Source organism: Palaemon carinicauda, chromosome 2 (assembly GCF_036898095.1).
Source record: "Palaemon carinicauda isolate YSFRI2023 chromosome 2, ASM3689809v2, whole genome shotgun sequence".
Classification (NCBI taxonomy): Eukaryota; Metazoa; Arthropoda; class Malacostraca; order Decapoda; family Palaemonidae; genus Palaemon; species Palaemon carinicauda.
Window position 1 is genome coordinate 151,084,016 of NC_090726.1, and position 18,488 is coordinate 151,102,503.

At 40.6% G+C, this 18,488-nt stretch overlaps 1 protein-coding gene across 1 annotated transcript in view; it reads right to left on the reverse strand.

The window, feature by feature from the left end:
• LOC137627883 (2',3'-cyclic-nucleotide 3'-phosphodiesterase-like) overlaps positions 1–18,488 on the reverse strand; it is a 356,880-nt gene that overhangs the window by 270,029 nt on the left and 68,363 nt on the right. The window contains exon 2 of the mRNA XM_068359321.1: positions 1–26. This exon is cut by the window's left edge and continues 273 nt beyond it. Within this exon, the coding sequence (XP_068215422.1) occupies positions 1–26 (26 nt within the window). The remainder of the gene's footprint in view (positions 27–18,488) is intronic.

Below are 18,488 nucleotides of genomic sequence, written 5' to 3' on the forward strand. Positions count from 1 at the left end.
ACCTCTTTGTTCAACTGAGTCAGATTCTGCAAATGGTAATAATAAGTTTAATATACAAAAGGTCAACGGAAGAGCACTTAGCTGTCAATGGGCACTTAATATGATTTATCTGAAAACCATAATCTAATGTTATCCTTTGAATCTTACATTTGTAATACAGTAAAGTACTGTTTTCTTCATCTTAAAGCACTCAAGTCCCTAAAAAAATCTTGATTAATGAAAATGGTGCTACTGAACACCATTTACATTGTAAATACCACTAAAACCATCAAATTGTTCTATTGCTTGAATATATCTGCTGGAATAGGGTGCTTTAATTAAACACTAATCTTAGTAGTAAAAGTATGAACAATGAATAGAAAACAGGTGGATATCTTAAGTAAACCATGCTACAAAATGTAAGGAAGGTTCTTATCCAGCTATGAAAATAAACCCAAAAGCTTTAAACATAATGATCTATTAATGCTTTCTGACATTTTTTCTGACTTATGATATTATTCCACCAAAAGACTCTCGGCCGATAAGACAGAAAATTTAATCTCAATATTTATGTAATTCACATTTTAAAGAAAATGTTTTCATTATGATTTAACTTACAATATATATACAGTACAGTATATATATATATATATATATATATATATATATATATATATATACAGTATATATATATATATATATATATATATTTGGGCTCAAGCCATGACGTCCTGATGGAAGGTTCCTTTAGTAGCTTCCCAAGAGTATATATGACTACAGTGATATTCTCAGAGAATCAAACAAAAGGTTTCACAGAATTCTAACTTCTGGCGCGAGTACCCTTAAGATTTACTCTCAAGGATATCGTATATAATCAGGGGACGTATTCTTGAAACGCCACATGGCAATCTGCACCCCAAATAGCCTTTACACTTCGAAGGGGATACGTGGCAGAATTAGAAGGGTAGCCGCATTAGAGGTTACCCTGGTTCCTCTATTACTATCGTATCACAACCGCGCCAATTCCCTCTGGCGGTCATTCCTTAATTTGTAGCGCCTCGCTACGGTGGTGCTCCCTGTTGATCTGACATTTTCGATCGATTTCTAAGGATCTTTATGCTTTCTACAGCTTCTTTCTCCATCTAGAAAGTTGAGTATTCATTCTTTACAATATGTATATTAGTTCCAGCCTCACAATGAAATTAGTGTAATTATTGTGTTTGGATCTACGCCGATTACCGGTGTCGCCATAGGCGCTGTCATTCATTGGGCATGTGTTATTTAGTTAGCAGAATGACATTCCCGGTTTAAATAGCATTAATTGTTACTATGAAAGTTATTTAGGCATTTTATATTGTAAAGATATTTATATGCATAATTTTCCCTTTTCTGTGTCGATCGTATATGTCAGAGTTTCGGTGATTTTAGGTAACCAAGATCTCGCCTTGCCTAGGTAACCTAGCCTAGACAACATATACTTTCGACATTTCCCTGGTTACCCTTGTGCATCGGTTATCACTCATTGGAGATTGATATCTCCTGGAATTATATTAGCCGTTACTCGTCTCGAATAGAGATTTATGGGTAATCTCTCTTCCCTCTGAGAGTAGCCTTAGGCTACAACTCTATGCGTCGGCCTTGAATTTAGAATTCAGGCATGACTAGCCTAGAGTTGTCTGTCTCATCCCTTACCAGCAGACGGCAAGTTTTGGGATTCGATCAGAACCTCAGAGTATTTAGTCTTTTGTCGACAGTCGGTCGGCGGGGTGAATTGCATTCCCCTGCCATCTGAGCTGCCGGCATAGGACACTAGCCCTCCCTAGGCTACACCTAAAGTGGTTGCATGATGCCGCCACCTTCTCCCTGTGGTCTAGTAGACTAGTCCTATGCTCGCAGACCGTAGGCTGTAGGGTAGTATACTCATGTGGCCTAGGATAGCGCGGCATTGGAACTCTGTTTCTCCCTTGTTGAGAGGAAACAGCAAGGCTGCCATCCCCATAACTGTATTAGCACCTCCTAAGCTGGAGAATAGAAGATTCTCCTGCCGCTTGGGGTTGTGCCCGTACTGAAACAGAGTTTCTTCGAGGTGTGTAGGTCCGGCAACATTGCCGACCCCTTCCATACCTCGTATAGGACCCTATTCCCCTCCCCCCTCTGTTCTTTTACGATGGCCGAGCCATTGTCTTTCATGAGCCGGCGTCCTGCAACCTTACCATTGCCGGTGGGTTGCCGGAGACGGCCAGACCCCCTCTCCTCAGCTGACGGCTGTCGGTGACTGACGGCTTCCGGCGGCCATGACGGCTGTGGGTGGGAGGTCCCTTCTGTCACCAGGGTTCTCCAGTTCTCCCTTGAACTGCTGGCCACAACTTCTGTTGTCGGCGTGTTGCTCTGGCCGGCAGTAGACCAGCACAGATAGGTACTGACTCAGTCGGTAGCATGCCGACTGTACTAGTGCTGCCGGAGGCTGGCCTGCAGTGGTAAGCCGGCAATAGTACTGTGGCTAGATGGAAGCCTGAATGTTACATTCTCCCCTTCCATTTGAACCTTCTTTTCAGAGAAAGGCAGTAAAATTAGACTTTTACGTCCTTTATTACTGTATACATACACAGTAATAGATAGTCTTCACTCCATGCTTTCTCTCTCTCTTAGCTAGCATGCTAGATGTTCCGGCAAGAGCTAGCTAATCCGTCAACATGCCGGCTGAACTACAGTATATGTCTATACAGGTAGTCAGTATATTTGCAGTATAGTATATACGGCAGATGGATAACTAACGTATATATTATACCAGTAGTTATTTCCAATATATCTTGGGTATCCCTGCCCAGGTATTTGCTGAACCCAATCCTATATTGATAGAATAATATTTCGTCAATATTCTGATTTGAAATCTGTTTCCATTTACCCTACAATATTAAATTTCGTAAAGGGCTGGTGGTGTGACACCTCTAACTCCTAAAGGGGAGAGCCCTTATCCCTGAGTTCCCTGATCAGGAAACTCCCTGATTTAATATTGTAAGGGAGGCCACAGCAAATAAATTGGGTGGGATACACAAATATATGTCTTTTATTTTTTCTAATCCATTTGGCCGCCAGATGGAGCAGCTCACTGACTGAACTACATTAGATATAATTATACAGTAGCCATTAATTTGCAGTATGGTATATAGTGCAAGTAGAAAACTATAGTATGATTATACAGTAGTTATTTCTACATATCTTGGGTGCCCTTGTGCGAGCTTCTGCTGGTACCGCTCCTATATCGAAAGAATGGTATTCCTTCGATACTCTGATTGTGAAATCAGTCCTCCTTACCTCACAGTGTTAAGTATAAGGGGGGACAGTGCCTTGTACACTTCTCTACACCTAGGTGTTCAACCCCCTTTTTACCTGGAATTCCCCAGCTGGAGGAATCTCCTTATTTTAATATTGAGGGGAGGTAACAGCATTGGCTTGCAGAGGATACACGGGTATGTGTCTCCCACTATCCCTTTATAGCTTCCTGTCCTAAGCTATTTTGTCAAAAGATGACTTTTGCAAATTGTTTATCAGTGTGATAATCAACTGAATACTCATTTCTGTTCTCCTTTCCTTACAGGAGGAACACCAGATGATGCATCGCAGTCTTCTGCAGGAATAAGAGTGAGTATTTTCACGGACATAATACATGCAGGTTTCATGCCCCCAGATATATCATTTCCAAATCCCCAACCCCTTCTGAGACCCTCCGACCTGTAAGTAGGCCGGACCTTATTGTCCGAAGGTCTCGAAAATCCCAAGTTAATAGAATCTAGGGATACAGCTCGTAACACTTACGCATTTGAGTGTGAGGTTTCTAAAATCTCTCCGAAACCATACCTACCAATATTACAGCTTCCTAAAGGTGTGACATCCTGTCCCTTATCCCTCCTTTCTCCACTCCAGTTCGAGGAGAGGAGGAGGGGATGGGGGTACCCCCCCCCTCGCTGCCAGTGCATACACGATGGCAGTTTCAAGCTGTCGAACTACGGTTGGTTTGGTTTCAGGTGTTGTCTGAAACAAAAATGCAGTTCAGTTACGAACTCGCAAAAACACGGAAACTCTACTTATTCATTGTGGTAACTGGTAAATTAGTGATCCTTTTACTGGCTCGTAGTGATAACAACGACGGCAGTCATTGATTCACAGTCACATCTGACTCCGCCGCCGAGAGCCGGCAGTGTGTGCCCTTGGTCACCACCCCGTCAATGGCTGGGTTGGTATGCCTTCAGTCGGCAGCCCGCCGACAACCGGCGGACTGCCGACAACTCGAGGGGTCGCCGACGGTTCAGCAGGCTGCTGGCTATACGTGTAGTTTTCACCACTACCCAGTCACATTGAATGCTGGCTAGGATGGTGTGACTTCTGTCGGCGACCCGCTGACGGCCGACGAGTCACTGACATGCCGGAGAACTGCTGGCCATATCAGTACTGAAGTACTGTGCCAATTGACTTATCCCCAAGTACTAGCCTTGATGGTAATATGCCAGTTGTATAGGTGTATACAATACCCTGTACATCTGTAGTACAGGACCATATCACAGACAGAAATCTTTGGTACATAACCATACAATAGAATAGTTTTCCAGTACGCTGTGCTTCTAAGCACAATCTCTTGCTGAGACCTACCTGATTTGGGGACTCCCTTTCCCCCTTTCTTGCGCTAACTTTTCATCAGTCTCTTTGATTCTCATTATTAATTACCTGGATGTAGGCGCTGTTTACACTTCTCTATCCTTATGGGCTAGAATCTTCCATTGGGCCCTACTTAAGGGGATGCCCTAAAATCAATAATTAGGAAGGCCGCAGCAGCTGGCTGGAGGGATTCACACGTATGTGTCTCTCCTATTCTTTTCCAGCGTACTTATCCTAAGCTTTATATAATAGAAAGGAATCTTCTATTACAGTGAAACACGACACTGAGAAGCTGATATAGGCAAACGGTCAGGTATGACCTAAATGGAGGACGGAAAAGTTTCTTAGTTCTCCTTGGGATGTTAACCCTGGAACGGTACGGTGGGTCGTCCGCGACCCCGAGCGTCAAAAAAAAAGAGGTTTTTCTCACGTGACTCACCCCCGTGACTGAATTTGTGGGTGATCGACCTGCAGTAGGTGTCTCGCCTACACGCTCTAGTAGTGTCCAGATGTGCATTGCTGTAGCTGTACTCCTTCCCCGATTTCTGAGACGCGTCGGGGTCGAGCGCGACCGAGTTTACCCTTCTAAGGTAATTTGCATAATTATCAAAGTTATTACGTATTATGAAATTGTCGTAGAATGGTGCAACTTGTATAGGTTATCAGTTGTGGAAAGTCTTGGTGGATTGTTTGGCTACCATGTGCATGATTTTTTTTAGTTAAAATGTCGTTCATCATCACGAAGACCATTTTACCGCGAGTGCCCCTTTTTCATTTTTTTTCATTTTTTTGCCAAGTCATTTTTCCCTAAGATATTGCCAAATAGTGTCGTAAAACTTTTGCTTTTTTAGTGTTGGAAAGTGTGTCTAGATGATCTGGCTACCCATGCGTGACTTTGCTTTTGTCAGATACGACGTAGTTATTGGTATATTGGGTATTTAACTGCGGTTGCCAATTTGTTTTTTTTTCAATATTTGTAAAAATTTACTACGTAGTAAGGAATTGCCGTATATTATTGATTTTTTTTTTCATGTTTATGTGTTAGAAAGTGTGCCTTGATGGTTGGGCTAACACGTGCATGTCTTTTTTTTTATCTGAGATGCCGTATATTAGAATGTTGGGCATTTTTCCGCGAGTGCCCCTTTTTATTTGTTTTGCATTTTTTTTGCTTAGTCATGTTACCGTAAGGAATTGGCAAGTAGTGTCGCAAAACTTATATTTTTATAGTGTTGGAAAGTGTTTCTAGATGATCTGGCTACCCATGCCTATTTTTTTTTAGCCAGATATAGCGTATATATAGGTATGTGTTCGATTTTCCTGTGATTGCCATTTTTTCGTTTTTTCCCATTTCTTTCCAAATTACTACGTACTAAGGAACTATCACAGAGTAATGATTCATTTAGATGTTTATTTGTCGGAAAATGTGCCTTGATGGTTTGCCTAGCACGTGGCTGAAATTTTTTTTCTGAAATGCGTATAATAAAATGTTGGCCATTTTTCCGCGAGTGCCCCCTTTTATTTGTTTTGCATTTTTTTACTTAGTCATGTTACCGTAAGGAATTGGCAAGAAGTGTCGCAAAACTTATATTTTTATAGTGTTGGAAAGTGTTTCTAGATGATCTGGCTACCCATGCCTATCTTTTTTTTTAGCCAGATATGGCGTATATATAGGTATGTGTTCGATTTTCCTGTGATTGCCATTTTTTCGTTTTTTCCCATTTCTTTCAAAATTACTACGTACTAAGGAACTATCACAGAGTAATGATTCATTTAGATGTTTATTTGTCGGAAAATGTGCCTTAATGGTTTGCCTAGCACGTGGCTGAAATTTTTTTTTTCTGAAATGCCGTATATTAGAATGGCCATTTTTCCGCGAGTGCCCCTTTTTATTTGTTTTGCATTTTTTTGCTTAGTCATGTCACCGTAAGGAATTGGCAAGTAGTGTCGCAAAACTTATAATTTTATAGTGTTGGAAAGTGTTTCTAGATGATCTGGCTACCCATGCCTATCTTTTTTTTTAGCCAGATATGGCGTATATATAGGTATGTGTTCGATTTTCCTGTGATTGCCATTTTTTCGTTTTTTCCCATTTCTTTCAAAATTACTACGTACTAAGGAACTATCACAGAGTAATGATTCATTTAGATGTTTATTTGTCGGAAAATGTGCCTTGATGGTTTTCCTAGCACGTGGCTGAATTTTTTTTTCTGAAATGCCGTATATTAGAATGTTGGGCATTTTTCCGCGAGTGCCCCTTTTTATTGGTTTTGCATTTTTTTGCTTAGTCATGTTACTGTAAGGAATTGGCAAGTAGTGTCGCAAAACTTATATTTTTATAGTGTTGGAAAGTGTTTCTAGATGATCTGGCTACCCATGCCTATCTTTTTTTTAGCCAGATATGGCGTATATATAGGTATGTGTTCGATTTTCCGGTGATTGCCATTTTTTCGTTTTTTCCCATTTCTTTCAAAATTACTACGTACTAAGGAACTATCACAGAGTAATGATTCATTTAGATGTTTATTTGTCGGAAAATGTGCCTTGATGGTTTGCCTAGTACGTGGCTGAAATTTTTTTTTTTCTGAAATGCCGTATATTAGAATGTTGGCCATTTTTCCGCGAGTGCCCCTTTTTATTTGTTTTGCATTTTTTTGCTAAGTCATGTTACCGTAAGGAATTGGCAAGTAGTGTCGCAAAACTTGTATTTTTATAGTGTTGGAAAGTGTTTCTAGATGATCTGGCTACCCATGCCTATCTTTATTTTTAGCCAGATATGGCGTATATATAGGTATGTGTTCGATTTTCCTGCGATTGCCACTTTTTCGTTTTTTCCCATTTCTTTCAAAATTACTACGTACTAAGGAACTATCACAGAGTAATGATTCCTCTAGATGTTTATTTGTCGGAAAATTTTGTTTACTTCTTTTTTGATTGAATATCATCAAATTTTTTTAGCTAAAATATTATATTGTTTTACATTTTTTTTTTTCGATTTTATTTCCCTTCAAAAATTTTTTTTGGGTCAGAATTTTAATTTTATGGTCGTAAAATAATCGACAATTATCCAGCAACCCACCATACAATTTTTATGCATATCCAAGAATAATTAGATTAGTAAATAACACCTTGAAATTGACATACCCTTCCTACATTTCAAGTGGCAGATTAGGGAGTCTGAGTCAGTGTGGTTGGCGGCCATTTTGTGGACATATCCGAAGCGTAAGTTGCCCTATCTATATATATTTTTGTTCCCTATAGAATTTGTGATATTTTGGTATATTTTTACCTGCATAAATATCATATTATATATTAAATATATGTATTTTTTTACGAAATTTCTAAGTACTCAAAAAATTACCTTTAGATATGGCCCCTGATATAAATGTAATTTACAAAATAATGAAGATTTTTTTACATATTTCTATTTTAGGATAACATATGTTTATTCCCTAAAAAAATTAGCCACTTCCTATTTCATTTGGGTACCCAAAAAAATTCATGAAATTTGGACAAATTTTTTTGGCCAAAAAAAGTTACCCTTTTTTTCTCATTTCAGATCTTCACCTCCATGGGTCTGACTTCATCCAAAATACATCAAGATGTGTCCTAAACATTCAAGAATCAATTCCTAAAAGGATTTGTGTATATATGTATAAACTTTTTTTTTATGAATTTTTATGTAAGGTCTTTTTTTTTCTACTTAATTTTCTAAAATATTTATAATAAATAGTTTTTCTGCAGATGAGTAGTATTTATCTTTAAAGTTGTTTTAAGCATTCATTGAAGTTTTTTTTGGCAAAAGAAAAAAGGAGGTTACTGCAAAAACTGATTTTTCAAGAATTTTTTTTGCCGTCGGGGTCGCGCGCGTCCGAGTATACCCTTAAAGGGGTGTCCGAGGAGCGTACCTATCCAGGGTTAAACAGAATCTCACAGTTACAATGACCGTTGTTTCACAGACGGTCAGATATGTACACCTTCTGATCATGCGAAGCAAACAGACGCTTCTGGTAGGAAGGAGGTTCCTTCCAGATCGCTAGACCTTCGATCCTTGGGTCCAAGGCCTAACTAAGATGAGACTAGAATGGAAATGGACATACCCCCACCATCCTTTCCTCAACTCTTCCTACATTCCAAATCCCCCCTGGAAGAGTATACCTTAGTGCTCTAGAGCATACTAGCGGTAAGGAAAGTAGAGTCCATTGATTTCCAGGGAAGGCTGTTTGGTGTTCACGTGAAGGACTCAAGAAAACTCTGAGTCATTCTGGACTTGGTGCCACTCAACAAGTTCCAATAAAACAGCAAGTTCAGAATGTTAATCCTTCTGAACATAAGGACCTTATTCAGTAAGGGGTGTTCGCAGTCTGGCCAGACCTGAAAGATGTCTATTGGCAACTTCCAGTCAGTCACCCCCTCCCCTCCTACCTAGGATCCAAGTTACAGAAGATAACATAAATCCGAGACAAGATTCTCATCGGACTAGATTCAGTCCTAGGATCTTCACGGAATTAGCAGACACAGTCAAGCGAAACCAAGCCTAGGAAGAGTTCAGGCAACAAAGGACCTGGACGACAGGCTGGGGTGGGCAGCACCCGAAACGGCTGGTCTATGAGCATCCATGGAGATGATCCGGCCCCTGGAACATCGGGGATGCAAAATAACTCCAGCTAAGGGGCTTCAATGTTTTTAAAAAATCATTGAAACCTGTGGTCACCCTAACTCTCCTTTCCCTTGGGGATGTAAAAGGAGATCGCAAGGTCGGTCAAGAGACTATGGTAATCAGTCAGGATTCCAAGACGCTAACAGGGAGAAGTTTTGAACTCTCTCCAGTTCACAATAATGACATACCCAGTGCTACGAGCACAGCTGTAAGATGCGTTAAGAGGCTGGAGAAGATACGCATCAAACGCTTGAAGAGATCTAATAGGACCAATGATGGTCATTCCTTTTTCGCTTACACTACAATGACCAAAGGCCACAGGCCCGTAGGCCATGTTAGCCCTGTAATGGGTGGAGAAACTCTCTCCACGCAGATCAGACCTCCTCAGGCTGATCTGGGGCATCGAAGCGATAATGAGGCGTTGAAACTGTCGAGGATAAGGGACGTCTCATTTCATTAGGGAATGTTAGCCATCCCTTCCTTAAGGGAATGGCACCTATCAGCAGCTCATGTATAAATGATCCGCAAGGTGACAGCGGATGCTCTTCTCGGGCTCAAGCCAATAGAGTTGGAATGGTCCACGGACGCAGACCCATTCCCTCCCAGATGGGAACAAGTCCACGAGCTGCAGATCGTTCTCTTCATCCCGAGCGTCATCAAGATACTATGTCGATATATAGCCCCATACGAGGATCCTCTAGTGGAGATAACAGACATCATGTCTCTAGAATAGAAGGGATGGACTTAGGAATTCCTGTTCAGCCCATCCAATCTCCTGCGGAAGGCCCTCTACATGCTGAGACCCTTCCAGGGAAGGGGGGCTCTGTTGGCTCCCAGGTAGCCCAAGAGCACCCCATTCCCTGTAATGAAGGAACTGAGGCTGAGGCTAGCTGGTCCTAGTTCTGCACCTAGGATTATCCAGGAGGTTCAGAAGTTTCTGCCTTCGATTTATCAAAGAGCACCTGATCCCTTCATCTTATGAATTCCTTGCCCTAACGGTTAGGAAAAAGACTTGGGATCTCAAAAGGCAAAATAGAATTCCTAGAAGAATACAAGTCTAGTCAACTAGAAGACAATACGAGTCTTCTTGGGAAAAGTAAGTTGCTTTGTAAAGCAAAAGGACCGAAAGGAATCTCATGATCTTCTGCCTGTCCTTCTCTGTCCACCCCTATAATCAAGGTCTGGCGGCCAACAGCACGATGGCCTTTGAGAAAGGAGGCATTGCATCCTTGGATACTATGAGAAGATTGGTTCCTCGGCCCTGTCCCCATATGAACCCTTGAGTAAGCACCAAGAGTATGGCCGGCTTTGCGAGAGAGGTCACTTGATTGGATCTTTGGATCCATGGATCAATATCTATGTGCAAGTCAGCCCCGACTAGACTTCTTCTACATGCCCTTTAAATGGATCTGACGAATGAAATCTTTAATAAGATTCCGAAGACATGTGCAGGCTTAGGCCTGCTGCACCACCAAAGCCCATCTCATGGTCTTTGGACAAGGTCCTACTTTATGCCTCACCTGTGAACAATGAGGATTGTTCCCTCAAGGATCTAACCCAAAAGGTTATTTTTCTGTTTGCTATAGCCTCTGGGGCTCGAGTTAGTGAAATAGTGGCCCTATCTGGGGATGAGGGCCACATTAAGTGGGAGAACTGCATCTCTTTCCTGATCCAACCTTTCTCACTAAGGATGAGCTACCCACTAAGAGGTGGGGTTCCTGGAGAATCTGCCCACTGAAGGAAGATGTCTCTCTAGGTCTGCTAAAGTGCCTAAGGTCTATCTTCGTAGAACTTCAGACTTCAGGAGAAACAGCTCTTTACAGGAGAAACCTCTGGATCAAACTATCCCTACAACTGAGGGTGAAGCTCACCTACCTTATTCGCGGAGCAGATCCTGACAGTACTCCTGCAGATAGTGATCCGAGAAAAATTGCTTCATCACTGAACTTTTCAGAGTGTGGACTTGAGCCTCTTCGCTCATTTACTGGTCGGAGGTTGTCCAGAGTGTCTTACAGACACTATGCTAAGCAAGTCTATGGATTGAAGCATTATGTGGTGGCTGCAGGTGGTATTTTGGACCCTGTCGTCTAGCTCTGCGATGAACAGTAAATTGATTGGGACTATCAATTAAAAGGAGAAGGGGTTAGCATTTTTTGTGTGACCTCCCTTTCAATAAGTGTTGCCAAGGTAACACCAAATATGTTCAGATTCTCAAGTGTGAAATTATATGGATAACACTAGTGCCGTGTGTACATAGTACACTGTTGTTAGACTATATCCTGTACAGAAATTATAAAGAGAAGTCTTATTAAAAGAGCTTTTCTTCAGTCTGAGAGTGGCACTCATCATTTCCTCCCCTTTCAAAAAAGGGAACAGTAATTTCTGTATATGTCTCTTGTATAATTTCCTTATCATGCTACATTCATTTAGCATGTAGTCATTTATTAGAAATAAATGTCAATTAAAATGCAGTTGCGTCCTAATTCGCCCGACAATTGCATGTTTAAGATGCCAGAGTTCCTTGACTTACTCATGTAAGTATTTCTCATATCATTGTATGCTTACAAACAACAGATGGGGACACTGATATTGGTTCGCCAATATATACAAACCTTGAGACCGTTTGTATTCTCAGTGTATACTTATGTTTGTTCATACAATATATGCTACCTTGAGGCCCGTTTTCTAACGTCTAAAATGACTCTTCCCTGCGGGGCAGGAAGCACTAACACTGTTATGCTTAGTGATAATGACGGATAACGGTAACGTAATTTGTCTCAATTGGCCCTTTTGGCCGTAGAAATATTGTCCCAAGGTTAAGGCACTGATGAAAATCCACAGATACATCAATTCTCTGGTATGCTTCCATCAGGACGTCATGGCTTGAGCCCAAAAAACGGATTCTGAGCGAAGCAAAAAATCTATTTTTGGGTGAGATGGCCATGACGTCCTGATGGACCCACCCTTCTTTTCTATGAAAAGATCTTCACAGTTTCCCTCCCAAACTACTGTATCTGTAGCACCATGCTCAACGCTACAAGGAATGACCGCCAGAGGGAATTGGTGCGGTTGTGATATGATAGTGGTAGGGGAACCAAGGTAACCTCTAATGGGGCTACCCTTCTAATTCTGCCACGTATCCCCCTCGAAGCGTAAAGGCTATTCGGGGTGCAGATTGCCATGTGGCGTGTCAAGAATACGTCCCCTGATTATATACGATATCCTTGAGAGTAAATCTTAAGGGTACTCGCGCCAGAAGTTAGAATTCTGTGAAACCTTTGGTTTGATTCTCTGGGAATATCCATGTAGTCATATATACCCTCGGGAAGCTACTAAAGGAACGTTCCATCAGGGCGTCATGGCCATCTCACCCAAAAATAGATTTTTCGCTTTGCGCAAAATTCGTTATATATATATATATATATATATATATATATATATATATATATATATATATATATATATATATATATATATATGTATATATATATATATATATATATATATATATATATACATATATATATATATATGACACAATTGAAAAGTTACTTGAATATCCCCGTTCACATCTTTACGATTTAAGTTATCAAAAACAAAATGGACAAAAGAACAAATTTTATTATATATTTTGTAATAAATATGAGACATATGCAGATAGATGATTTTTTTTTTCAGCAAAAATACTTCTTCACTTGAAAAACTTAGCCTGATGATTTTTTTCATACAGTAAATGAAAATGAATGTGCTTGAACTTGTTTTGTCGATTTAAAAAAAGAAATGAGTTATGTTTTCATACTTAAGATACAAAAAATATCTAGAAACAAATAGAATTATAAAAAAAATTATAAATGATATCCTGAGATGTTTAAATTCATATATATATATATATATATATATATATATATATATATATATAATATATATATATATATATATATATATATATATATATATATATATATGTATACAGTCAGCCCTTGTTCTCTGCAGTAGTTAGGTTACAGACACAGAAGGGGTTTTCCCGAATAAATGCTGCACTAAGGTGGGCTAACTAATAACCTAAAAAGTCATTGCCTCTTGCCACGAGCAGGTGCCAGAGCTGATAATTTATAATCTTATGTACAGTGTTCAGTAAATCTGCACACATGTACACTACGTACTGGATACAGTAAGGCTACAGTACAGTATTGTGCTGAAGTAAATATTTACCGAGTCGTCATGATCCCCCTATTGTTCTGTATAACAAAAGTTTTTCCTTTCTAGTAAAACTGTACTGTAATCTAATACTCACTGATACTGTAGTGTATATTACTGTAATATATGTACAGTAATATCACTATAGTACAGCTTAACTGTACTTACTGTAAGTGTTCGGTGTTTTCGTTCATACGATTCGTAGCCTACGCATTTTCTTGAAGCAAGACACATCTATGTGTCGTCTCTTGCACAGTAAACTTTTATCGACAGTAATTATATTTATGGGCTCAAGCCATGTCGTCCTGATGGAAGTTCCTATAAGTAGCTTCCTAAGGGATATATGTACTACAGTGATATTCCCAGAGAATTTTACCTTTAGGTCTCCAGAATTCTAACTCCTGGGCGAATATCCTTAAATTTTCTCTCGCGGATATCGCATATCAGGGGACGTATTCTTGACACGCTAAATAGCAAGCGTTTACGCTACGAGGGGGAAAGTGGCAGAATTGGAAGGGGAGCCGTATCAAGGTTACCCTAGTTCCCATACTACTATTGATTATCACAACAGCGCCATATCCAAGATGGCGGTCATTCCTAATTCTGTAGCAATTTCGCACGGTGGTGTTCCCGGTTGATCTGACCTTTTCGATCGAATTTCAAGGATTATTATGCAATCTCCAGCTTCTTTCGCCTCTGGAAAGTTGAGTATTGATTCTTTACAATGTGTGTAATTTAGCTCCCGTCTCACAGTGAAATTAGAGTAATTTATTGTGATTAGGAGCTAGGCCTGTTACCGGAGGCGTCATGGGCGCTGTCGTTCGTTAGCCATGTGTTATTTAGTTAGTAGAATGACATTCCTGGTCAAAATAGCATTAATAATTTAATTATGAAAGCTATTTAGGCAATTTATACTTGTAAAGATATTTATATGCATAATTTTCCTTTTTCTATGTCGATCGTAATGTCTGAGTTTCGGTGATTTAGGTAACCGAGATCTCGTCTTGCTTAGGTAACCTAACCTTGGCAATATAGTATACTTTCGACATTTCTCCGGTTACTCTCGTGTATTGGTTTATCAATTCAACGGTGATTGATATCTCCTAGAATTAGTATATAACCGATACCCGTCTAGTAGAGATTTAAGGGTAATCTCTCTTCCCTCTGAGTGTAGCCTTAGGCTACAACCCTAGTGGGTTGTGCCTAGAGTTTTCATTCAAGCATGACTAGCCTAGGGTTTTCTGTCTCTCCCCTTAACCGCAGATAGCAGGTTTTGGGATTTGGTCAGAACCTCAGAGTGTTTAGTCTTGTGCCGACAGTCGGCCGGCAGGGTGAATAGTCATTCCCCTGCTGGCTAGGCTGCCGGCAGAGGAGGCTACCCCTCCCTAGGTCGCACCTGAAGTGGTTGTATGATGCCGCCACCTTCTCCCTGTGGTCTAGTAGACTATTCCTGTGCTCGCTGACCCTAGGCTGAAGAGTAGTTATTCTTCTGAGGCCTAGGATGGCGCCAGCACTGGAACTCTGTTTCTCCCTTGTTGAGGGAGGCGGCATTGCTGCCATCCCCTTAACTGTATTGGCAGACCCTAGGTTGGAGAATTGAATTCTCCTGCCGCCTAGGATGGCGCCGATACTGAAACAGAGTTTCTTAAGGGTATGTAGGACCGGCAACCTTGCCGGCTCCTTCCACACCTCATACAGGACCCTTTTCCTTCCCCTTCTGTTCTTTTGAGATGGCCGAGCCATTGTCTTTCTTTGAGCCGTCTTCCTGCAACCTCACCATTGCCGGTGGATTGCGGGGGCCGGCCAGACTCCTACTCTGCAGCTGTTGTCCGGCTGCCTGCGGCTATGCCGGCTGCTGGCAGCCATGACAACTGCCGGCGGCCATGTTTTATACAAACTGTCGGCAGCTATGACGGCTGCTGGTGGCTATGCAAGCTGCTGGCAGCCATGACGGCTGTCGGTGGCTGGCGGCTGCTGGCAGCCATGATGGCTGTTGGTGGGAAGTCCCTTCTGTTACTAAGGTTCTTCACTCCTCACTTGGACTGCTGGCCCCAAGTTCTGTTGCCAGGGTATTAGCCTGGCCGGCGTAACACAGATAGGTGCTGACACAGCCGGCAGTATGCCGACTGTACCAATGCTGCCGGTGCTAGCCTGCCGGCTATGTGCCAACCGGACCTTGCCGGCGATGGTACTTGTGGCTGGATGGAAGCCTGAATGTTACATCCTCCCCTTCCATTTGAACCTTCTTTCTGGAGAAAGGCAGTAAATTAGACATTTACATCCTTAATTGGTGTATACATACACAGTAATAAGGCAGACTTCACTCCATGCTGTTTCTCTCTATTTTAGCTAGCATGCTGGCTGCGCTAGCAGAAACTAGCTATGCCAGCTAAATTACAGTTTATGTTTATACAGGTAGTCAGTATATTTGCAGTGTAGGATATACTACAGATAGAAAAACTATTGTATATATTATACTAGTGGTTATTTTCCAGTATATCTTGGGTATCCTTGCCCAGGTGTTTGCTGAGACCAATCCTATACTGAAAGAATAAAATTTTTTCAATATTCTGATTAGAAATCAGTTTTCATTTCACCCTACAATATTAAATATTTTAAAGGGCTGGTGGTATTACACTTCTAACCCTAAAAGGTTAGAGCCCTTATCCTTGAGTTTCCCTGATCAGGAAACTCTATGATTTTAATATTGTAAGGGAAGGTCACAGCAAATGGACTGGGTAGGATACACAAATATATGTCTTTTATATTTCCTAGTCCAGTCAGCGTCATGCCGTCTGGACCGTGCCGTCAGATGCTTGCCACAATGGCAGCACACTGGCTGAACTACATTATATATAGTTATACAGTAGTCATTATTTTGCAATACAGTGAACCCTCGTTTATCGCGGTAGATAGGTTCCAGACGCGGCCGCGATAGGTGAAAATCCGCGAAGTAGTGACACCATATTTACCTATTTATTCAACATGTATATTCAGACTTTTAAAACCTTCCCTTGTACGTAGTACTGTTAACAAACTACCCTTTAATGTACAGAACACTTAATGCATGTACTACAGTACCCTAAACTAAAACAGGCACAAATATTAAAGGCAATTTTATATCATGCGTTTCCTAAACACGCTAAAAAGCACGTTAAAAAATGGCAACCAATGTTTTGTTTACATTTATCTCTGATCATAATGAAGAAACAAACTGGAGGTAGAGCTTTGCTTATTACCCAGACATATTTCCCATACTATTCCCTTAGAACTACATCACATCTTCCTACTTTAGATATATATATATATATATATATATATATATATATATGTATATATATATATATATATATATATATATATATATATATATATATATATATATATGTGTGTGTGTGTGTGTGTATATATATATATATATATATATATATATATATATATATATATATATATATATATATATATATTTATATGTATACACATATACATACTTACATATATACATACATACATATAAACATAAATACATGCATACATATATATATATATATATATATATATATATATATATATATATATATATATATATGTTACTGTATATATATGAGTTATGGAAAAAATCCGCGAAGTGGTGAATCCGCGATGGTCGAACCGCGAAGTAGCGAGGGTTCACTGTATAGTATATACTGCAAACAGAAAACTATAGTATGATTATACAGTAGTTAGTTTCTAACATACTTTGGGTACCCTTGTACGGGCTTCTGATGGGACCGTTCCTATATTGAAAGAATAGAATTCCTTCAATACTCTGATTAGAAATCAGTCATCCTTACCCCACAGTATTAAAGAACAAAAAGGGGCAGTGACTTGTACACTTCTCTACCCGTAGTGGTTAGAACCCTTTTGTTAGAGTTCCTTGATAGAGGAGTCTCCTTATAGTTAATACTGAGGGGAGGTAACAGCATTTGCTTGCAGGGGATACACAAGTATGAGTCTCCCACTATCCCTTTCTAGCTTACTATCCTAAGCTATTTTAGTTAAAAGATGACTTTTACATATTGCTTATCAGTGAGATAATCAATTGTATACTCATTCTGCTTTTCCTTTCTTTACAGGAGGAACCCCAGATGACATGTGTTGCAGTCTTCTGCAATATCAACAGTAAGTACCTTCATGGTCATAATACATGCAGGTACCATGCCCCCCGCAATATTATTTCCCAATCCCTGCATTATTGGAACCCTCAAGTTTGCAATGTATGTTGGACCTTGATGTCCGAAGGTTTCGAGAATCCCAAGTGGATGGAGTCTGGCGATGCAGCTCGTAACAAACTACGCTACTGGGTGAGAGGTTTCCAGAAAATCTCTCCGGGACCATACCTACCTAATGATAGGATGCGTAACCTACTATTCCCAAAAGCAAGTAAGGAAATAGTGGTGCCCCAGGCACGATTCACACCTCCCTGCGGCCAGGTAGCCCTTGGGACGGAAGACCCCACGGGAAGAGATGGATAATGTCGTGTCGGAATTGCTTCCGTCTGTGCCAGCTCTGCAGTCATTAACATCGACATCTTCACCCTCTACCCCTCTATTAGACGAAATGGACCATTTGTGGGCCCATATGAAAGGTCTAATAGAAAACTTTCGCAAACAAGGCGAAAAGGAGGAAGCGAAATGCAAGATAGAGCTTTGTGAAGCTCCACTTGTCGCTCCCCAAGGGTCATACAAACGACCCAGAGACCACGACCTTCCGACATGCTCCAAAACCAATCCCTGGAGGTTTGCGGAGCTTATGCTGATTTTAAATGGCAAACTCTACATCTCGGAGAAGATGGGTGCTGTTCCTTTGGACAAAATCCAGTTTTGGCCAAGCTTTAAAGCTTTCCCTAATTGTTTCATTCGACTGAGACATGAACCAACGTCAAGAAAAGAAACGGAACTGAAGGAGGTCATGATTCTCGGCTATGATAAGGCACTGGCTATCTTGTCAAGTAACCTGAGAA